Source organism: Passer domesticus, chromosome 6 (genome assembly GCF_036417665.1).
Source record: "Passer domesticus isolate bPasDom1 chromosome 6, bPasDom1.hap1, whole genome shotgun sequence".
In the NCBI taxonomy this organism is placed as follows: domain Eukaryota; kingdom Metazoa; phylum Chordata; class Aves; order Passeriformes; family Passeridae; genus Passer; species Passer domesticus.
In genome coordinates, this window is record NC_087479.1 from 71036048 (window position 1) to 71058530 (window position 22483).

At 47.6% G+C, this 22483-nt stretch overlaps 1 protein-coding gene and 1 long non-coding RNA gene across 7 annotated transcripts; both read left to right on the forward strand.

Moving 5' to 3' along the window:
- Nucleotides 1–296: 296 nt before the first annotated feature.
- Nucleotides 297–17630, forward strand: LOC135303978 (serine/threonine-protein kinase PAK 3-like). 6 transcript variants are annotated; one of them, XM_064426293.1, is made up of 13 exons: nucleotides 1451–1730; nucleotides 4474–4537; nucleotides 5349–5397; nucleotides 6639–6748; nucleotides 7576–7693; nucleotides 8528–8627; nucleotides 9054–9250; nucleotides 9581–9715; nucleotides 11242–11444; nucleotides 11625–11764; nucleotides 14009–14099; nucleotides 14480–14800; nucleotides 17564–17630. In XM_064426293.1, exons 4-9 carry the CDS (start codon nucleotides 6705–6707, stop codon nucleotides 11284–11286), a joined length of 639 nt encoding a protein of 212 aa, XP_064282363.1. In that variant the 5' UTR covers nucleotides 1451–1730; nucleotides 4474–4537; nucleotides 5349–5397; nucleotides 6639–6704; the 3' UTR covers nucleotides 11287–11444; nucleotides 11625–11764; nucleotides 14009–14099; nucleotides 14480–14800; nucleotides 17564–17630. The 6 variants fall into 6 exon arrangements, with proteins under 6 accessions (XP_064282361.1, XP_064282359.1, XP_064282363.1 ...); XM_064426291.1 differs by lacking the exons at nucleotides 1451–1730; nucleotides 5349–5397 and adding an exon at nucleotides 297–385; XM_064426289.1 differs by lacking the exon at nucleotides 5349–5397 and having other exon boundaries at nucleotides 1450–1730.
- A 377-nt stretch (nucleotides 17631–18007) lies between these two features.
- On the forward strand, nucleotides 18008–19917 carry LOC135303979 (uncharacterized). Its single transcript, XR_010365409.1, has 3 exons — nucleotides 18008–18393; nucleotides 19122–19293; nucleotides 19748–19917. It is a non-coding gene; the product is annotated as an uncharacterized LOC135303979 (long non-coding RNA).
- The last annotated feature ends 2566 nt before the right edge of the window (nucleotides 19918–22483 follow it).

The window sequence follows — 22483 nt, forward strand, 5'->3', positions numbered from 1 at the left end:
GGACCCTTGGGTGGCTCTGGTCCTGGTGGGCGGACCAGAGAACTCAGACTTGGCTCACAGAATGGTGGCCTAGGTTCTTGTGGGGAAAGCAAAGTTTTTGAACTCAGCACTGGACGGGGCGATGGCCCCGGCCCAAGGAAATGAGTTAAACGGCTTAGAACTAGCTTGTGAGGCGGGCTCTGCACGCTCAGAACTTGGTAGGACTATGCTGCTAGTGTTTTGAGAGTAGAAATGACGAAATGTTTTTTTTTTAGAAGCACTGGTGCACACTGGCAGCTGGAGAAGAGAAGTTTTCTCAGGAATTGTTATTTTAGATTTGAGGGTTTCTTGTCTCCAGAGCAAGCGAGCAGTGCTTGCTTTGCTCTGTGTCTCTTGTTTTTGTAAGGTAAATGTTATTTTTTCTGCTTTTTGCTTTTTGGCACTACTTTTATCTCTACTGGGTTGGGAACTAGAGGTAGATGTTACAGGAGCCAACTCCCCCACGCCGCAGGGGCGCTCGGGGGAAGGCAGGCACTTTAACTTCTAGGGAGAAGCTCTCGACTATACGCGAAGTGATTTAAAAACTATATTGATTTTGAACACAGCCAGCCGAACTGCTCCTGCAGTCAGCTGGAGGGTTATGCTTTTTTTACGGAAGGATAGGCTTTTCGCAGGGTTTGATGTGAATGATGGAGTTTCGGAAACCTGCGGGACAACTGGGGTGGGTGGTGCAGGCAGCACGGGCGCTGGTGTCGACTTTTGAGGCGGTCTCGTGGGCTCAGCACCATTCTCAGCAAGCTCTTGCACTGCAATTGGATCGGCAGGGAGCGGCGGGACAGGCGGGGGCGGCGGGCTCGGAGCGGGGTCGGCCCGCGCAGGCGCCGCCTGCACCGTTGCGAATTCAGGTGCCGGCTGGGATGCAGAGAAAGAAGGCACGGAGGCAGCTCCTGCAGCTCCCGGGAGCAGCAGCACAGCCGGGGAATCACTGTTGTTGATCGCGCTGCCTGGCAACACGGGCGGATCGGCGGGAGGCGGTTCCGGGTGCCGCGGCGCAGGCGCAGTCATCAGAGCCGGCGGAGCTGGCTCGGGCGGCTGCGGGGCCGCGGGCGGAGCCGGCTGAGGCGGAGCCGCGGGGTCCGGCGCCTCCCGCGGGGCTGGCTGAGGCGGAGCCGGATCTGCTCCCTCCCGGGGTGGGGGAAGCGGAGAATTTCGCGGCGAAGCGGGCGGGGCCGGCCCGGAGAGCGGCGGGCTCGGTTTTTCATCCCCCCCAAGAGAAGGAGCGGGGGGGGAAGGTAGATCTGTTTGCTCCAAGGGAGCGGAGAAAAACTTTTGCTCAGCTGTGGGCAGTGCGGGGGGAATGCAAACTCGCGGTTCGTCTTCTTTGAGAGGCTTCTCTCATGCCGAAGCTGGCGGGGACAGAACGCGACTGCGCTCCCGAGCCATGATGTCCCCTGCAGCCCGTCCCCATTTCAAGATAACGCCATAAATCAGTACGTGCACTGCATGCATCATTGGGGATGAAACACGCTGGACTATTGTCCACCTAAAAAGAGCGTCCATGAACTCCCAAAAACCTAAATCAAGGGAGTCTACGACATTTGTAATAAATCTATGAAATTTTGCCCATCTGAAGAACTCATAACACCGTCTCTCCAACACACATTGAGGAATTCTGTCCCTGCGTCCCCATCTGCACCAGTGTTTAATAACTTTCTCCTCTGACGCAGTAAACGGAACCTGAGCTTCCGAAGGTACATTTTTCCAACTTTCCTCCCACCTTTTGCGAATGGCAGGATCTTCAGGAAGGGAAAAAATAACAGTACCTTTAGACAGTGTCCTTGTGGATCCAGCTGTGCAGCTCTGCTGCTCTGCGGTCTCTGGACACAATCTCCAGGAAAGTCCAACAGGTTCTCCTGTTTGCCTTGGCTGTGAACTCTGCCCATCTTCAGGGTCTCGTTTCTTCAGCTCCAGGCTAGATTCCATGGTCACTCTTGGGGTGACCATCAGTTTCACACGTCCAGGGGTCACCAGTTCTTGCTTAGACTGAGATCCCTGGTGCGAGGACACGAGGCTTGACTCCATTTTGATCAGAAGGCTGATTTATTATGTTATATATTATACTAAAATACTACATTACAACTATACTAAAAGAACAGAGAGAAGAAGATCAGAAGGCTACAAAGACAAGAATAGAATAGGAATCAATAACAAAAACCTGTGACTGCTCACAGCCTTGGCACAGGTGGCTGTGATTGGTCACTGATTGAAAACAATCTACATGAACTAATGGAAGATGCACCCGTGGCATTCCACAGCAGCAGATAGCCATTGTTTACATTTCTTTCCTGAGGCCCTCAGCTCTTCAGGACAGGAAAAATCCTAGCAGAGGCTTTTTCCCTAAATTATCATGGCAACAAGACAGATATTGTGGATCTCTACAGAAGCCAGTGTTGTGCTTGGGGGCAGCCAGGCAGCACTTTGGGGCATTCCTTTTGCCTTTGAGGGCAGCTGGGAGTGGGTGGGCTTTGCCTGAGCTTCCCTGTGCAGTGAAGACAAGAGCAGGGATTGTTTTGCAAGCAGCAGAAGGCTGCAACCCAGCCAATGCCTCCGTGAAGGTGTGTGTGCTAGTCTGGCCAAACTGATGAGAACATTTGGCTTCCTAGATTCCTTTTAGACTCCTGACCTGTCACCAGCCATTGGAGACAAAATACTTCCCAGAACTTGATTGTCTGTGGGGCTGGTTTAATGCTGGTGTTGTTTTTATGACTGTTAGTACTTCTACTGTTCCTTCTACAGTTTGGGTTTGATAAGAATTCTACATATTGGTTAGCCTGACCTTCTGGATGAGAACATCAAATGATAGCACAAATAAGAGAGGAAGAGGTCTTTTCAATGTGCCCTAAAAGTTAAAATGTTACATTCTTAGAACAATCCCGAGGTATCAGATAGGAAGAGTTGTTTTCAAAGTGCCCCAAAAGAAGAAAACCACCACACTTTTTTTGACAATCCCTGTTTGATATTTTAGTTGTATGCCTAGGAAGATGCATCAAAGAGACACATCCATGTGGCATTTCCAGATAGAACTGCCCTGCAGGCAATTCTCAGGAGGAAGCCTGCAGCCCCTCTGCTGCATGTTCCTGCAGTACCAGGCACTTTGTCACTGCTAATGCCCAGCTGATAAACACTCTTGGAATACTAAGCATTGGCCTCAATCCCTGCACAGATTCCTGCACTGGAGGAAAGCACACCAAGGCCTTGGTGACTCTGCAGTAGAGCTGAGTTGCTTCTTACAACTAGTAAGGGCTGCCAGTGCAGTGCTGTCAGGGACTGACGGGTCAGGCACAGAGCAGAGCCCAGTTTACTCAGTGTCTGCCATCAGCTGTTGGGACAAAAGGTGGATTGATTGACTCCTCCGTGGGTCTGAAGAGAAAGACAACCATGTTCTGTCTTGAGTGGGGTCAACAGCTTGTAACAGAGCTGGGTGTGCCTCTGGCTTCTTGACAGTGGCTGTCAGTGGCCGTTCGTGGGCTTTGCCAAGCTTTTTGTCATACCTGCCCTGCCACTGACAGCTGCTGTGCCTGCAGGGGCTGGAGACTTCCTCAGCTGTGGGGTTGCAGCTGCCGCCCCGTTGCTGCAGCTTTGCCTGGGCTGGTGAGAGGATCAGCATCTCCTTTGTGCAGGTGTCTGTGTCACGGCAGCGCCTGAGGAGCGGCGCTGTCCTTGTGACCCGTCTGGGCTGTGCCCTTTGGGAAGATGGGGCACGTGGGTGCTGTTCAAGGGGCTGAGTCCAGTGCCAGTGGCTGCTGCAGCCCGGGCTGAAGACCAGCACTTGTAGTTCTTCACTGAATGAGGAACAGGCAAAGTGGTCTTCAGAACTTAGCCTGCTCCTAAATGAAAAGGGTTCTAATTCTTAGAGCCATTGTTCTTGGATGTAGCATGAGCTGCTGTTCTCTGAAAATGTCAAGGCATTCTTTAGGCAAACTGCTGAGAGGAAGGGAACATCCCCTCCTCTCCTGGAATTCACTTTGCAATATTCTTTCTGGTCTGCAAAAAGCAGATGTTGATAAAAATTCATCCCAGATCCCAGGGTGCATTGAATCTTTGGAAGTATGTAATCTTGTGCTGAATCTCCCAAGAGAGTGTTTCTTCCCAAGAAAATGAAGGCTGCTGATTTTTCAGCCCTCCTTCCCATTTGTAGATGACAGCCGCTTGCCTTGGTGCCTGTTCTCTTCTGATTTCTGTCTGCTCTGATGGTTTTTCCATGGGCTTAGTTTCCTGTCAAGGCAACCCTGCAAAGGAGTGTGGGAGAATCAGACTCTGTGCAGAGCTGCCTGTCTTGCTGGGGCTGCTGTTGTTGTTGTTGTTGTTGATGTTATCGTTAGCCAAAAGACCACAAATTGCTCAGAGCCCCAGAGAGTGGAGCTGGGTTTCAGATCTCCTGCAAGCTCAATCTCTCTGTTTTGAACTTTGCTTCTTGCATTTTGTTTCTTTCAGGGTGTGTGGTGAGTGTGGAAGATCCAGAAAAGAAGTACACTGGATGGGAACATCTTGGCAGTGGGTGAGTGCAGCCACGGGCCACAGAACCACGGGCCAGGAATTTTGGTGGTGCAATAGCATGTGGGAAGTCAGGCAAGCTGCAAGCATCTTGAGAGCCTGGCTCCAGATTGTCCCTGTCTCACTACTGAGGCAGTACAACGCATCATCAAAGATAACTGGATGCTGACAATGTCTTGGCTGCCTCAAGGAGCAGGACCTGGAAGCCCTCCTGTCCCTCCAAGATGGGGCACCAGTTTGCCTATTTTCCCAGGAGACATGGTTTTGTATGATTCAAAGTAATATGGCCACACTCATGAAGGAAGGAAAAGCTGAGAGAGCAGGTTTTGTGTGTTGTTTCCCACCAGACAGCTGTCAGATAACAGCTCTCAGTAGCATTCCTTAGTAGTATTTTTCTGGAAACAATATTCAGTGGTCAGGAAAATAAGAAAGGCTGTATGGCATTTCCTGAGTTTGGCAGGTAGGATGAAAAGAGAGCAGTGAGAAGGCCCAGCAGCACTGTGTGTTTCATTGCCTGGAAAGGCACGTCACAGGCACAGACACAAGAAGGAAAAGGCAAAGAAAACCCCCCAACATGCATAAGCTAGTGTGTCCATTGGAGATTTCTAGCAGCCCTTTTTCTTCCTGTGGGAGCCAGCTTTTCTCTTGGACACTCTGCATGGCAGAGGGCTGCTGGGCTGCTGTGCCTTGGCTGAAGAGTAGACAAAGCCCAGTGTTTTAGAGACACTGCAGGCAGCAGAGAGCTCCTGCCTGGGGTGCCTTTTGCTCCTCAGCACTGAACAACTTCTCTGTTCTTGCCACTGTTCTGATTCTAGGGGCTTTGGAGCTGTTTATAAGGCCTTCGACACTGCCACAGGACAAGCGGTGAGTGCCCATGCAGATCTTGCAGTTCTTGAGTGCTTTCCCCTGTGATGTGATCTGTGGCCAGAGCTTTGGCCTGCCTGTCTTTGCTGCAGAGGCTGTTCTGCAGAAGCAGTCTGTCTAGAGGCAGGCTGCAAAATGCATTTGGGACAGACTTTGTCCTTCCTACCTACCTGAATGAATGCAAGGATGGCCGTGGTGTCTTTCAGAGGACACGCTAGCTTGGACTTACTGGATAAATATGCATAGATTAGCTGATGGCAAGGGCCATCATTCCAGCCCAATTCCTCTTAAGCCCAGGATCAGACACAGATATTTTGTTTTCTATCACGTGATTCAGTTGGAAAATACAATGCAAGCCCTTCAGAAAGAGAGATCTTGTCTGGAGCACAGTTTTGCCTTTCAGTCCTAGGGAACCTAGTTCACATACACACACACCTACACACACACACACAGAGAGAGACACGTGCACAGATGAATGAGAAGAAGTTGATGAAGAGCCTTAAATAATACAACCTTGTGTTGATCCTGTGTTCCACTAGAGAGATGCTCTCTGTTCTGACCAGGCATGGTGGTGTCTTGGAGAGTCTTGCTGCTCTTTGGGGCTAGAAGTTCCAAGTCCTGAATTCTTCTTTTTGACTCTCAGGAAATACATTCCATCTTCCTTAATAGTAAGGAATTAAAGAAGGTAGTTCCTTATCCAGCTGCAGAGCTGTGCTCAGGAACTGCACTTGGAGGGAGGTTTCGGAGGCGTCCGAAAGCCCTGAGCCCTGTACTTAGAACCTGGGGCACATCCATAGTGTACCACAGAAAGGGGTATTCATTTTTAAACCCATTCAATAATTTCAAGTCTAAAGATTGTTCTTCAAAGTTGCAAAAGCCAAACTGAAGAAGTGAGGATGTGCTGGGATTGTAACTTTACCTTGAGTCGCTTTGCAGTTCTTTTTTGACAGCATTTTCCCCATCATGTTTGTATGTGTTTACTCTGGCACACAATTGAATTGGCAGCCATCTCTTCACAGGAGAAAAATTACTTTTGGCTTCCAAAGCGTGTGTAAATGATAATAGTAGTGCTAAACAAAGTCTGTTTGAGAAGCCTGCGAGTGCAGAGGGTGGTGTTAGCGCTTTGTGGTTGATGGTTTAGAGTCCCTTTTTTCCGAGGTGACAAGGCATCCAGGCCCATGAGTGCCAGAGAAAGAGGCTCTGGTCATGTCTGTCCCTAAGAGCTTTTGATGTCATTGTAGGTGGCTGTAAAGGAACTTTATCTCCAGCACCAGGGCTGTGAGGGAATATTAAAAGAAATCCTGCTCATGAGAGAAAATAAGAACGCCAATATTGTCAGCTACTTAGAAAGGTAAGTAGTTCTGGTGATTTTCTGGGAACGTTCATTTCCATACTTGCAAGGCAAAGATTTAAAAGCTCTTTAGCCTCTGGCAGAAAATGGATCTTTCAATGAACATCAATCCACTCCTGCACCAGGCATGGGAGGAGTTTGCATTCTGTCCCCATGAATGCTTCCTGACATAAACAGCTTGAAGATTGATCTCAGAAACGTGGCTCTCTTACTAAGCCAGCAGCCTGTATGTTCACTTGCTGCATGTGGTTTTGCTGGTTTGGGGCGTGATTTTTTCTAAGTGTTGGAGGAGAAAACATGCCAGAGATTATGTACCTTGTGCTGTTCCCACTATTTTCCATAGCCTTGCATGCCAAAAGACTAGGCTAGGAGACACATAATTTGCCAGGTCTGAAATTGTTTTCCTGTTTGTGACTGTCCTTTCTGCAAGGTTTTCCAAAGGGTGTTGGCAGTGCTGCACACCCACTTGCCTTTAGTAAAAGCTGTGAAAACTGTGTCTCCTTGCTCCTGAAAGGAATGCGGCAATTTGTGTCTGAAGATGATGAAGCAGCTGCTGGGATGTGTCCACTTCCAGATTTATCTTTTTCCTCACTAAACCTCCTTTTTCCCCTGCTTGCCACCTAAGCCGTCTCCTTTTCCATGGATGTGCCTTCCTCCTTTAGGTGGCACAGATGGCAGGCACTGGCTAGCCTAGGTGGAGTGTGTCTTCATTTGATTCCGTCTTCATTTACCAGTGACCTGGAAACAAAACTCAGCTGTAGTCTTTTCTTCCCCACAGCAATTTAGCTGTGCACATTCAGCTCCATGCTCTTGCTTTCCTCTTGCAGCTACCTTGTGGATGAGGCTGTCCTGCTGGTGTTGGAATATATGGATGGAGGCTCCTTAGCTGATGTGGTCACCGTGAGAAGGATGGCTGTAGGACACATAGCAACAGTGTGTCGGGAGGTAAGGGGTCCTGCTTGTGCTTGCGAAGGCTTGGACAAGGCTAGTCCTTTGAAAGCACTGCAAAGTGAGTGATTCCATGTTCAGAGCTTTCTTTCTGTGTTGCTCTTCTGCTTCAGAGAAGAAAGAGCATCTGGACTGAACTGCCTGCCAGTGTCCCTGCCCTTCCTGTACTCTGTTCTTCACTCTTATCCACCATCATTGAACTCTCTGTCTCTTTTTCCTTTTTATTTTCTGTTCTGCACTTTGCCTCCCCAAGCCTTTGCCCAGAGCCTTTCTGCACTGCCTTCTTTGCCTGTAAGTGCAAAGGTGCTGCTGTGAGAGTTTTAAACCAGAGGCCAAGCCAAAGAGAGACTCATCTGCCACAGGTCTCCACTCCAAAGGATGGCATGGCACCCAGCATGGTGCTTGCTGCTGAAAACTGACAAAGGAGCTACTTCCAAGTCTGCTGTCGAGGCAGCCGTAGAACCCTTGTCCTCCAGTCTCCCGCCCGACAGTGATCTCCTTGGTATCCAAGGCAGGGACGTTTTCCTCTTTTGGCAAACCATTGTTTGTCGTCCGGACGGGGAGAGCGCATCCGCTGCAGCAGCGCTCATTCTGACTGGCTTTGCAGGGGACAGTCTGGAGCAACGACTGACTGATGTTTCCCCCTCCAAAGCGAATATGCCTTCCCTTGGAAAGATCCTGCTCTCCTAGTGCTGCAGCAGCAAGCTCTTCCTCCTGCCAGCACTCACTGCTCCTTGGAGATCTGTGAATCTTCAGGAGCAGCCTCCTTTTGCATGTGATGAAATCAGATCAGGCTAACTTTTGGCCTCCTGTTTCTTTTTCCCCTGGCAGTGCCTGCAAGGCCTGGCTTTCCTTCATGCCAAGCAGGTGATCCACAGAGACATCAAAAGTGACAACATCCTTCTGGGCCGGGACGGCTCCGTCAAGCTGGGTGGGTATTCCTGCTCAGGCGCAGCGCTGCGGGGAGGCGGTGTGGGGCTGCTTTGGAGAGGCTGCCGGGTGCCAGCAGTGGCTGCTGAGAGTGCAGGGAGCGCTGTGCAAGCCCAGGCCGCAGCTGGAAGGTGCTGAGTGGTCTAGAGAGCAACCAGGTATCCAGAGTAACTTTGGTTTGTGGGTGTTCCTTCCAAAGGGAGAGAGTTACAGTGTAAACGTTCAGGGCAATGAGGAAAAGCCAAGGTTTTGTAGGAGTCATAGGCGGGTTGTCACCTGCACAATTGCCCATGTCCTTGGCTGCAGCCCTGAGGAAGGAGAGCCCAGCTGCTTTTCCAGATTGATTCAGCACTGCATTCTGGGACTGAGAGTGAGGAACCCTTTTCCTTGGTTTCCTACTTGAAGCAGTGTTTGTTTTCCTCCTCAGCTGATTTTGGCCTCTGTGCTGTGCTCAGCCCTGAGCACAGGAAACGGAGGTCGATGGTCGGGACCACTTACTGGATGGCACCCGAGGTCGTGAGAAGAGAGCCTTACGGCCCCAAAGTGGACACCTGGTCCCTTGGCATTGTGGGAATAGAAATGGCCACAGGAGAGGCTCCTTATATGCAGGAGACCAGTGACAAGGTAAGGTGCAAATGTGCTCAGATAGCCGTGTCCTTCTGCTCCGAGTCCATTAGAGAAAATCCCATTCCCACAGCTTGAAGTGCTTCCAGCAAGGGCCACTTCAAAAAAGGTCTCTGGGGCTCACATCAGCTGTCAAGGCAAGACCTGGTGCAGCTTGGAATAGCTGGGGCTGCACTGGAACCTTTTTTCCTTTGGGAGAGAAGGCTCATCTCTAAGTATCTGGTAGGCAAGAAATTGCCACTGCAGACTGGAGCTTCAAAGATGGGGTCTAGGTGAGCCCTGAAGGATATGGAAGAATCACATAGAGTCTCATGTTTCCTTTTGCTTCAGGCCAGCTACCTGATAGGCAAGCAAGGGGTTCCAAATCTGCACCAGCTCAGGCTACCCCCTGGCTTGTGTGAATTTCTGGGCTGCTGCCTGCAGATGGATGTGGACAGGCGAGGCTCTGCCAAGGAACTTCTGCAGGTACAAGGCAAAGCGGCTGCAGGCCAAACAGCTGTTCCCTGCCAGGGTTTGCTCCTCGGCCAAACTCCAGGGAATCAGATGGGCCCCCCACAGAGTAATCTCTGCTTTGGGTGCTTTTCAAATGAAAGCCAAGTAGGCTCTTGATTGCTGAGGTTAGAAGGGCCCAGTGAAGGTCATCTAGCCCAGAACTCCAGCCACTGGCAAGGACATCTTCAAGTAGATCAGGTTGCTCAGAGTCCCATCCAACCGGAGCTTGAATGTTGCTGGGCTTGGGGCTCCTCCCAGCTCTCTGGGCAGCCTGTGCCAGTGTTCCAGCACTCTCCTCACAAACAGTTTCTTCCTCAGAGCCAATCTGAATTGAGTGTCTTTTAGCTTAAAGCCATTCCCCCTTGTCCTCTTGCAATTGGCCCTGCTAAAAGATATGTCCCCAGCTTTCTTAGGAGCCCCTACAACTATTGAAAAGTCTCCTTGGGGCTTGCTCTTCTCCAGGCTAAACAAGCACAAGTCTCTCAGCCCTTCCTCAGAGGAGAGCTCGCACCTTCTGGTCATTTCTGTGTCCCTCTTTTGCTCTCAGGTGCTGTATTCAGGTTTGCCTGGTAGCAAAGGAACTGAAGTATTGCAATGCTGGGGACGGGGGCTTGAGGAACACAATGAAAGCAGTCCCTGCCAAGCGGTTTTAGATTGGTCTGTGGGAAGGTGGGGGCTGGGGTGGAGCTCACTCTGAGCATCCGAGGGCAGCCAGCTTGTCCCTCCTGGCCCACCCTTGGAGGTTTCTGCCAGCCAAACAGGCACAGCTGTGCAGGATTTGTGCCAGCCCCATGTGCTGCCTGGCCCCATCAAGTAGCTGAGAATGGCTGTGGCTTTGCTGCCAGGTTTGGTGGCAGACAAGGAGCTGGTGACCAGGCCACTTCCTTGGCTGTGCCTGCTGTGAAGGAAGATGCCAGCCAGCACAGGAGGGAGTGGGGTGTGCTGAGGCAGACACTGCTCTTCCTGCAAGCCAGAGCTGAGCACATCTGCACCCTGCTGCTTGTGTCCTTGCTCCTGGCTTGCTGCTGAAAACCTGCATGTCCAGCTTTCCTGAGATCAACACGTGGGATCAACATTTTTCAGAGCTCTTGGGAGTCTCTTGAGGAGTGCCTTTTGCCATATATCTCTCTTGGACACTCAAAGAGCCCATGTCTGTAGAAAAAAGGAGCTTAAATAAGTCTGCTGACTTTCCTGAAAGGAATAAATCCTTAGGACAGCAAGCAGCAATCCCACAGTTATAGGAGGACAAAAATCCCAGCAAGTGACAACACCATGAGGAATGGACTAGTGCAGTTCTGGGCTGTGTTTGCCTGTGACAGCAGCATGCTGGACATGAAGGCAGATGTGCTGCTGGTGCCCTCAGCCCCATGTCTGTGTATTTCTGGGTGCTGGAGGAATCCAGCTCGACCCTGTTAGGAAATCAGTTTGGAAAAGAATGGTTCCTTTTTCCTTTGTCTCTTTTAATTTGGTTTGTTTTGTTTCTTTTTCCCTTTGGGCAGCATCCATTTCTGCAATCAGCAGAGCCTCTCTTAAGCCTCTTCTGACAGCCTGATTGCTGCCATCCCTGCAGCAAGGGAATGCAGGAAGCAAAGGAAATGAGAAGGACCACGTCAGCACTGGAGAACAGAGCCTCTGAGAGCACGTAGGAATCCAGAGAAGAGAGGGGCTAGGAAAGAGGGAGCCATCAGAGCAGGAAAGGAAGGTGCCATCTCCTTTTCTCCCACCTGCTGAATTTCTGCTTAGGACAGCATTTCTGGAGGGCACAGAGTCACTACTGATGTGCATTTTTCTGGTGGGGGGTGGTGTGAGGCAAGAAGCTTCCACTGATTATTTGGGGAGCTTGTCTGGGACTACATTGAAAGTGTCTTCCTCCCCTCACCAGGAGCTGGAAGGGCAGCGTTTGGAGGCACAGTAGCTGCTGGCACCATGGGCAAACTTCCTGGCAGAGGTAGAGAAGGAGCAGGAGAAAAGGCTGCTTGAGATGAAGCAGGAAGTTGCCACCATGCAAGTGACCAAGAAGAGGTACGAAGCTGAGGCAGTCAAAAGGCAAAGGGTGTGAAAAGAGAGCTTGTGTGTTGTTTTGGACTGCTCTGCACTCCTTATGGGCACTGTTTCTCTGGGCTCTGTCAGTCTGGGTGGCTTTGTCTCCCTGCTGGCCCTTGGTAAACAGTGCTGGAGAGACCTTTGTGCCATGAGGGAAAGGAGCGGTCAGGTGAGAGACTACCAGAATGCAGGTTTGAGGAAGGCAGGAATGGCACTGCAGGCCCAAAGATAATGGGAAAGGCAGAGCTGTGTCTCAGAAGGAGGGAGGTCCCCCAGAATGCTCCCTGCAGAGCCAGGCTGGAGCTGTGGGAGCAGGCTGGCTGTCAGGCTGCTGAGGAGGTGCCTGAAGCTGCTGAGTACGTCCTGAGTGTTCTCTGTCTGATGGACCAGTGCATGGTGTGTGTGCCTCAGCATGGCCTGGAGCACATGTTCCTCCTGCCTTTGGTGTCAGACAGACATTGTGGATCTCTACAGAAGCCACTGTTGTGCTCAGGGGCAGCCAGGCAGCACTTTGGGGCATTCCTTTTGCCTTTGAGGGCAGCTGGGAGTGGGTGGGCTTTGCCTGAGCTTCCCTGTGCAGTGAAGACAAAAGCAGGGATTGTTTTGCAAGCAGCAGAAGGCTGCAACCCAGCCAATGCCTCCGTGAAGGTGTGTGTGCTAGTCTGGCCAAACTGATGAGAACACTTGGCTTCCTAGATTCCCTTTAGACTCTGACTTGTCACCAGCCATTGAAGACAAAATACTTCCAAGAAATTGATTGGCTGTGTGGCTGGTTTAATGCTGGTGTTGTTTTTATGACTGTTAGTACTTCTACTGTTCCTTCTACAGTTTGGGTTTGATAAGAACTCTACATTTTGGTTAGCCTGACCTCCTGGAGGAGCATATCAGTTGACAGCACAAATAAGAGAGGAAGAGTTGTTTTCAAAGTGCCCCAAAAGAAGAAAACGACCACACTTTTTTTTTTTTTTTTTAAATCCCTGTTGGATATTTTAGTTGTAGATGCATCAAAGAGACACATCCATATGGCATTTCCAGATAGAACTGCCCTGCAGGCAATTCTCAGGAGGAAGCCTGCAGCCCCTCTGCTGCATGTTCCTCCAGTACCAGGCACTTTGTCACTGCTAATGCCCAGTTGGTAAACACTCTTGGAATACTAAGCATTGGCCTTAATCCCTGCACAGATTCCTGCACTCGAGGAAAGCACACCAAGGCCTTGGTGACTCTGCAGTACAGCTGAGTTGCTTCAAATAGTAGGAGCTGCAGAGAGGCAGAGAGGACTTTTATAAGGTCACTTCCAGTGAGGTTTATTTGAGCGCCCCAAAGGGGAACCAGAGACAAATATGAGCCATGTCCTCTGCACAAGGTTTAAGCGGGGGTGGGTACAGGGTCCGTAGCAAGGGGCAGGGCAAAGGGAATTGGCTCTCAGGGAAGAAGGGGCCATCCACCTCTTCCTGACCCCCTCTCTTTACATATTGTGACTAAACCACTAAATGTGTTTTTTTCAATGGAAGTCTTGCTGGATATGAATGGAGATACTTGGTTGTTTCCAATTGGTGAAACATTAATATGGCTTAAAACTCATGCGGCAAGGGAATAATTCAGCTCTGTGCAAAAAGACATTGTTCAGCTCTAATTGCGTGCTCACACCCAATTCAGGAACAATCATATTTCTCTAGTGTGCATGCAGCAACCATAATGAAGATTTGTTTTCTGAAATGTCTGCCCATAGGTAGCCAAGTGGAATCCAAAGGAGAATTCCTTCAGTCTGAAGGAACATCTATTTCAAACCCTTCAGACTGATTGGCCTGGCTACACTGACACAGACAGACAGAATTTGAAGTTAATATTCAGTCGTTCAGAGAACGGGAAAAAAAAAGCCCTGGAAATGAAGCCTAGATTCTTAGAATATGCTGAGGTAGCAGGGACCTGCCAGGATCCTGGTCCTGCACAGACACCACGAGAATCACACCCTGTGCCCAAAGAGTTGTCCAAACGCTTTTTGAGCTCTTTCTGCAGTGACCACTGGCTTGGGGAGCCTGTTGCAATGCTCGAGCACCCTCTGGGCCATGAATGTTTTCATGATATCCTGATTAAGCTCCCTCAATTCAGCTTCATGCTGTTTCCTTGAGTCCTGACACTCAAGGTCTGTTTTCCTTGCATGGAAAGAACTATGACAGTTGATATTCAGGCTTTTTAACATGAACTATTGGATCATCCATACAGAAAATCAGCTCCATCTCAGAACCCCACCAACACCAGTCAAGTGACATCTCTGGGACCTTCTGAGAGAGACGCTCCAGCAAGACCTGCTCAGGTATTTTGTGCATTTTTAACCTTCTGGACTGTATGGTAAATTTTAGCAGACTTGCTGGTGGTGTAAAAGCTGTGATGTCAATGTGCAGGACCTTCCCTTTTCGGGAAGTTTTGATGGAGCTCCTGAATGGGAATGTCTTTCTCTCAAAGCATTTTAGCTCCAGACTTGAAGTAGGACTTGCTAAGTGCTAGGATGAGAAAGGAGGGATGAGATAGAGCCTGTATTTACCTGCAGTTTACTTGCTAGTTTGAATGCTCTTTTTAGTTAAGAAAGATGTGTTTTCAACCTTGGCCAGTTCAGAAATGCTGCCTTTTCAGAATGGGAGCAAAAGCTGACCCTGCTCCTAGGTTGATGAACAAATTATGTTGTCATTGTTGCAGAAACGGCCTCTGGCTTCTGAATTTATCAGTCCTGTGATGAGGAAGAAGAGGACAATTGGTCACTGGCCCAGTCATGTCCAGGCAGCAGCTGGTGGCCACGTTTCTTCCTTCTTTCTGCCTTCCACATCCCTTTGCTTTTTGGACATGCTTCCAAGTTTTGGCTCCATTTCCCCCTGCACTCATGTGGTGCAAAAACGAGAGAAATTTCAGAGTTCCATCATCCCAGCACCTGCCAGAGTGCAGAGGAGATCCCCAATTCAAACAGGAAGAAAAATGAATTGGGAAGACTGAAGCAGTTGCATCCCTTGGATTTCGATGAAGGTATTAATGTGCTGGTTTCCCTGACTCCTGTTTTCATAACTGTGGTGTAAAGATTTGGTTATTAAGGTGCAATTAAGGTGCAAGCGCACCTCTTTCCACAGTCAAGAGTAAAAATGTTATTGAACAGGAAATGCAAAGTAGGGAGATAGAAAGAAATAAGAGAAGAGAGGCAGGGTGAGGGGAAGAGAGAGACATTCAGTAGGAAGATATCATCCCCACATGGGCCCTCTGTCATCCAGCTGGTCCTTCCTCACCCTTGGTCTTCTCGGTGGTGGGGGTTCCCAAGTCTCTCTGGGGGTACCACCTTTATACTGACCAAGATTGGGGGATCCACAGGGTGGTCACAGCTGTCCCCACGTCTTGGGCTAGAAGCCATGGAAGCAGTGATTCTCCTTACCCACACTCTCTACAGTGGAGTTTCTGTCTGGTGTCCTAATTCCAAACCTTCATCTCTGCTAGGCCAAGGTTTAGTGCTTTTCTTCCTGCCATCTGTGCTTCTCTCATATTCCTCTTCTGGTGGTTCATTATATGGAAACATCCTTCTTTGACAGTGTTTGGAAATAGTTAATTGTGCTCTTGCACCTTGTGACAAGGGAGCTTTGAAAGCTGGCTCTGGATACACAAAGGCACTGCTCTACATCACTGCTCTACCATTACCCCTGATGTATGGTCATGAAAAATCAAGAATTTTTTTTTTTTTCCTGCCATTAGATTAGATTGTATCTCTTGCTTTAAAAGACAACAACAGCAAAGCCCAGAACCTGTGCTGCTGGAACCTTGTCTAAAATGACATTAAGTTTTAGAAATTCTCCCTCTAAGTAGTGCAAAAACCAGTTGAGGACAAAGAAATGTGAAATTGCTTGCTGTTGGGAGAAGCTGATTAAAATGAAGAACCAGGCATTATAAAACCACAGGGAATGGGTTATTTCTTTCCATTTGATTTCTAGTAAACTGACCGTTGACTGAGACACCGCTTTTTCCATCAGCAGATTTCCAAGACTGCATGCTGAATGCACAAACCTGTCACACATTGATTTCAGACTAGTTTACTGAAACAGTCAAATCTCTGTGATTGCATGGTTTTTCACTGAACTCAGCCTTTTCATGGAAACTCCAAAGGCTCAAAACCTGGGGTGTGGTTTCCTGGAGATCTGGATTTGAATGGGGCTGTGAGTTCCTCTCCATCCCAGCTGCAGAATTTCCTTCTTCAAAAGCTGTGGAAGTAGTACAGACTGAAAACAGTGTTGAAAAGCTAAACATAAAGGCATAAAGAACACTTGATTTCTGATGACAGGGACACAGGCAGTAGGGCAGAGTTCAGTTGCTTTGTTAAATCTGTGGCTTGTCTCTTTTGGAGGTTGACCTTGCAGATTCCAAGTTGGGTTTGGCGTGGAGGCAGGTTTAGAGTGTGCAGATGCCTCTTGCAAGTGCTGGTGTGCTTGTAGAGACAGGTGCTTTGAGATGGTCTTCCCACATTTCTTCTGGACATGCACACGGCACCTGCAAACCTTGGGAGCCTTTGGAAGGATTTCTGCTTGAATCCATAAACACATGAGCAGCTTTTATCAGGAGGCAGTAACAAAATTCTGCCCAGATGGTGAAGGAAAAATCTGTTCTGTGTTTCAAATTGGGGCTCAGGCTGAAGCTTTTGTGTGGACTGAGCCATGAGAGCAACTGCACTTTTGGAAATTAAATGCTCACAGCAAAGGCAAGTTGTATTGAACATGCTCTGACTATTGGTATTTCTGTCCAGCTTTATTACTATATTTACACTTCTTTTTATACTTCTGCTATACCATGTAATAGTTTGAACACTGAAATCAACAAAAGCAAATGGAATATCACATGACAGCTCTTTCCTCAAAAATTAAAGCTCAGGTGGCCTAAAGATTGGCAAGAATGGCTGAGTTTGAACAAGATTACTTTGTGTAAATAAGGGCAATGGAAGCTCACAAGGAACATAAAGGATCCTGTGGGTCTTTGATGCTTGGCACAAAACCTCAAGTGGAAAGCAGAGATTACCAAGATCCTGAGTGTTCCTTCCTGTTTCTGCTGACTTTTCCTTATGGCAGCTCTTTTTATTATCATCGTAGCTCTTCAACATTTCTTTGGAAAGAGGGCTTTGAGGTTATGTGTGCAATGCTTCCCAAATGCCTTTGGAAAGAGCCAAAGGGCAATTCACAAGTGCAGAGCTGTTTCCAACCCCATCCTGCCATGTTAATCTGTTTTGGCTGCAGGTCATTGGAGCCTTAGTGCCAGTAAGCCAAATAGAATGGAACTGGCTTTCCTGCTGACAAGAGTGCAGGCACTCCTCCAAACTTTGGGCCCTGGAACTGGCAGGGAATTGGGGATAAAACATGGTGTGAGAAGAACTCAGCTTCCTTCTTCATTTCTTGTTAGAACCTCGATGTTGGTCTCTCTCAAGCTGTTGTCTTTTGTGAAGCTGCATCTGTTGCTGCAATAATTGAATGGCTCTGCAGATGACACCTCATGCTTTATATATGACAAATTATATAGCTGGGGCTAACACTGTGGGAATGCACAACCTGTAGGATAAAGTGGCCATTCCCTCTTTCTAAACCCCAGGACAGGCTACTGTGGAGAGGGTTGTGTGTGCCCCATTAATAAATGTTACTGCTTCTTCTAAATAATTTATTGTGAAAAGAAAGCACTGAAGGACTTTTCTCAAGAATGTCCAATGGGGATCCTTTGGCCTTTTAACGATCTCCTGACGAAGAGTGTCAAAATTCTGCTTTTCTGCAGGAACAAGAAAAGATCCTTCCATTGCCTCCACATGCTCTGCAACAAGCAACCAAGCAGACTACTTGAGGTGAGCCAAATAGCAATTCACTCTTGCCACTCTCAGTGGGGTGCAGTGTCCATCTCTTTGCTGTGCTGAAAGGATGAGTTTGAGCAGGTTTTGTTGGGCCTCCAAGGCTCAGAGCAGAGATGAACACCGAGGTGGGTTAGGCCCAGACGGGCCCTCCCTTCCTGCAGTGCAGCTGCACAGGCTCAGCTGCAGCAGTGCTGCTGCATCCCCTCATGGCATTTGCAGGAGAGGAGGGAGAAGTGTGTGTGTGGTATAAAGCCCTGGAAACTGCTCGCAGCTTGTGTCAGGGCAGTGGTGTTGGCAGGGGCAGCCAGGCCTCCTGCAGCTCTGGGGCTCTGGGGCATCTGCGGCCTTTGGAGCAGGCGCAGCAGGGCCCCGGCTCACATTGCTCCGGGACCGCCCAAAATGGGGAAAGGCATCTGTGGTTTTCTTTTCAAAATTATCCTGCTAGTCAGGTGTATCAGGCCTGGCATGCATCCTTGGCACAAGTTGTTGTCTGTCCTACTACTGAATTTCAACTTGTTAGCAATTTACTGCTTGTCAAAATTAATCTCAGGGTGGTTTGAAGGAATTGATTCCAACGTGGAGGGAGTTTTTATCATCCAATAAGAACCAGACCTTAAGGCCCAGAGGAGCAGAAGCATTGGTGTGAGAGTGTTGGCAAGTGACATCTATTATTCTCATTGCCACTTCATCTTGGATTTGTATCATGAGCTTGATAAACCTCACACCTGCTGATTTGAGGGAGAAGGAAATGAAGAAGGTTTGACTCCCATCAGTGGCTTTGAGCATTAATGAGTTTTTCCCTCCTTAGGAGCTGATGTGCTTTGGGTATTCTTCTTGTAGTTTCTGACTTGTCTAGAGTTTGCTTTTGTGGCTTTGTTTCCTTTTGTGTATTAGAAATGCCTCAGTTCCCAGGTCAGTGATGTAACTTGCTCTCCACTAGAAGAATCAAATATTATCATTGACTCTGCTTTACCATTAGCAGAAAAGAATGTAGCTCAAAAATTCACTCATCTCCATAAATACATTCCTTTACAAAAATATTTTGCAGATGAATTTTTGCAGTCATATGTAACTCAATTAAGTTTTTCCTACAGAGGAAGAGATTATAATTTAGTTATGTCTTCTCTTCCTGAAGCTGCTGTGTTTGTTTTTCCTTTGACATTTGAAATGAGGGCACATAATTTCTAAATGTGCTCCACCTGCTCATGAAGGAAACCTCTACAATGTCAGCGATTTTGAACTAGAAATGGGCCACATAGAAATGTGGCAGATTCCCAGAGTTACCTGACTACATTCTCTTGATGCACATGAGCTTGAAAGCAAAAACTGTCAGGCCCAGAGCCACTGACTCAAAGCTTGGGTGTCTGTGTTTGAGATTTCACTGTGCTTGGTGTCAAATTATATGTGTGTTTTATGGATTAGAAACACACTCAAATGTTCTCTTAGAGTTCACTCAGAGAAAAATGGTCTCATTTTTTCCTTTAGAAAATACAGAGCAATTGTCTCCTTGGAGCAACGCCAGCACTACAAGGACGACTTCAATGCAGAATATGAGGAATATTGGAATTTATATTTTAAGATTGACAAGATCATCAAGAAATTCAGACAATTTCAGGAGCAATGGAAGTCTCTGACTCCAGGCTCCAAAGCTTATCAGGTAAAGAAGGATAAAACCACGAAGACTGTGCTTCATCACAGCAGTGTTTTGGATTCCCTGGAGCTGCTCAGTGAGACAGAGGGAAACTGTGGAACTGGCAAATATGCTCAGACACTGCTTGGGCTGAGTCTGATTTTTGCAAGACCCTGCCCAAAAGCCCCTGTTTGAGCTGTCTATGAAGAAACAGTTGTCTATGAGAGATGTCCCAAGCAGAGTCTTAGAGCATGGACTCCTTCTGTTGCCTATTGAGAGGCTTAATTACAGATCTTGGGTGATGCTGGGAGATGGAGATTTATTTTGCAGAGCTCCCAGAAGAGTGGTGGCTCACAGAGAAGAAAATCTCTATAGAGTCAGACTGAATGTACTTTTAGTGTTTTACCAAAGCGTGCATTTTATGGTGCCAGTGAAACATTCTTCATGATTTGTTATTTTTGTTTCTTTGTTTTTCCTGCAGATGCTGCATTATCGAATCCTAGCAGATTATCAGCAGTTACAACAGGTACGTGTGACACCAGACCTGCAGGGCCATGGCAACTGCTAAGTTTGCCTCAAGGCATTTTTAAAGCAAAGGACATCAGATTCTAAGCTCTGCAGAAGTGTTTGCGTGCCCTGATTTTCTTTTGCTTTCTCCTTCACAGGGTAGCCCCAGCTACTCTGAAATGAAGAGTGGGTGCCAGTACCTCCACAAGAAGCTGGCCCATATTCAGAGCCGCATTTCTGAATTTGACCAGCAGTGAGTGGAGTACTGGCACCAGACATCAGCTTCAGCATGGAAGATCTCTGAAATCAGGATTTTTCATTTCAACTAGAAGATTAGATTTTTTAGGATTCTTTAAATTAGTACAGAAGAGTAGGTTGTCTTAGCACTGAGCAGTAGGTGATTTCTTATAAATGTAGGATTAGTTCAAAGAAGTTTAGTAAGTTTAAGTCAAAGTTGAAAGATGATAGTATTGAAATTTAACAATAAAGAAATCTCACTATTGGTAATTCCTTCTCTCCTTGTTGATTGTATCATTTGCATTGGGTTTCTTCTGGTCACTTGTTTTCTTCAAGTCCTAAGTTTGTCCACTGAAATAAATTGATCAGTAGAGGGTGGAAGCCCACTACCTCTACTATGAAGTTGAGCTCATTTTAAGAAAAGATGGTAGTGGATGGAAATTCTTTATGATAAGTGTAGGGGTGGTTTTTGACCTTTCTTGTTAAATTCAAACTCTTTGCCAAAGTTGTCAAAGGCTTAGAAGTTGGACAAACCTGTCCCCAAATGACCTTGTTTTGGAGGGTTGCAGAGGAGTGCACATGGGCTGCTCTAAGCTGTCAGCTGAAGCAGCTCTCAGGACTGCTTGGAGATCATGGCCTCCCCTTGTCAGTGAGCCAGGAAAGATCCAGATCTCTGTAAGAGTTTTCTAAAACACTTGGAGTAATGTTGGAGGCAAGGTACTTCAATGGATTTTAAATGGAAATTCAGTTCAAGTGTCCCTATGGAAATGCTGTCAATTTCTTAGCATTTTTAAGACTAATCTGTCTCAAGCAGCCTTTCTAGAGAGACACAGATCTTGATTCCAGCACAAACCTATGGGGACTTTGATGTTTGAGACTTTTCCTAAGTTTCCTCCATGTATTCATTCAGCTGACATGGTAGAGCTGTTGCCAGCAAGGCTGTAAGCGTCTTTAGGGAAAGGATATGAAATTGATTGAGGGAGGATAATATTTGGGAACACTCAAAGGTGGCTATGAATGCCCCTTTCTTCCTTGCAGAGCATTCCACAAATTCCTCCATTGTCTCCAAGCCAATGATGTTGAGTCCCTGTACCTGAGAGCCCTTGGGGTGTTTTGTGATTGAACACCTGAGCCATTGTTGCCCTTCTGCTCTCCTTCAAGCCAAGTTCAAGAAAATGTCACCTCCTAAACCCTGAGACTTGGGTCCATTTTTGCCTTGCTCAGGGGTGCTCCTCCAGCTCTGCAGTGCAGCAGCCCCAGGGACGCTGCCGTGGGGGGCATGGGGTGAATTGTGCTGGGCTGCCTCCCCTGGGCTTGCTGGCTGCTGCTGCTTGACAGAGCGTGCCAGAGTGCTGCTGCCCAGGCTGGGCTGAGACTGAGGACTTTTCATGGTTACCCCTTCATGATATATCTTTCCCTTGATGGGATTTCTTCTAACTCACTCTAGACTGCATTAGAAAGTTTTATTTCCATGCTTAACAAATTGAGGCTTCAAATTCTCATCTATATTTTCCCCTCCAGTCCCTTATGTGTTGGGGCTGGCTTCCCTTGGGGACAGGTGTATCAATGTACTGATCCCATCCCCTTTTATTGCTGCAGGAGTGCTTAGGAACACTTCAAATGGTCCTTTCCACTTTTCTTTAGGTGGCTTGTTGCTGTGCTTTCTGACATAAGACACAGTCCCCAGGCTGATGAGGATGTACCTGAGTATCCAAAGTCACCAGGGTTGGTCACAGCAGAGACTTGTGGAAAAATGAGAGCACTTTCCAAGAAGATGATAAGGGACTGAAATTATCATTTCCTATCATATGATTTTCTCTAGAAAGCATTGGAACTTTATAGTGCCTTCCATAGAGCATTTCCTATGGGCTCACTTTTTCTTTAGAAGCCACTGGAATTCTGCACCTCAAGAGAGCAAGGGGAAGCACTGGTGGCCACTTCAGTGAGTTTTCCTGGCCACTTTTATTCATTTCTGGTTTTAGACTCTGATTTGTTCTCTCAGTCTTGCTGCTGGGAATGACCTCCATGGGCTGAGTAGGTCCCATTTAACTGGGAGTGTTTTAGATAACTTTTGTACAGTTTCAGCTCTGAAATGAGAATCTCTATGGATGACATTCCAAAAGGAATAAATGAATCCTAATCTTAGTAGTTTTTCTTTTATTACTACTTGAGGTAATTCTTTGAGTTGGTTTGTTTTTTGGTTTTTTGATTTTTATTTTTTTTACCTTTTTGTTTTGTTTTGGTTTTTTGGGTTTTTGTTTGTTTGTTTGTTTGTTTGGGTTTTTTGCTATTGTTGCTATTGTTGATTTTGGGTGGTGGTTTTGTTTTGGGTCTTTTGTTTGTTTGTTTGTTTGTTTGTTTTTTTGTTTGGTTTGGTTTTGTATTTGAAAGTTTGTGGGGTTTTTTTGTTTTTCTGTTGGGGTTTTTTTGTGGCAAGGAAAAGCCTCTGGCCATACAGAAAATGGGTCCACAA

Coding starts and splice junctions, on each gene's coding strand:
- LOC135303978 (XM_064426287.1), top strand. CDS start 4,349: ATGTTATCGTTAGCCAAAAGACCACAAATTGCTCAGAGCCCCAGAGAG. Junction 8,628..9,053: donor GGACGGCTCCGTCAAGCTGG/GTGGGTATTCCT, acceptor TTTCCTCCTCAG/CTGATTTTGGCCTCTGTGCT. Junction 9,716..11,241: donor CTGCCAAGGAACTTCTGCAG/GTACAAGGCAAA, acceptor CCCTTTGGGCAG/CATCCATTTCTGCAATCAGC.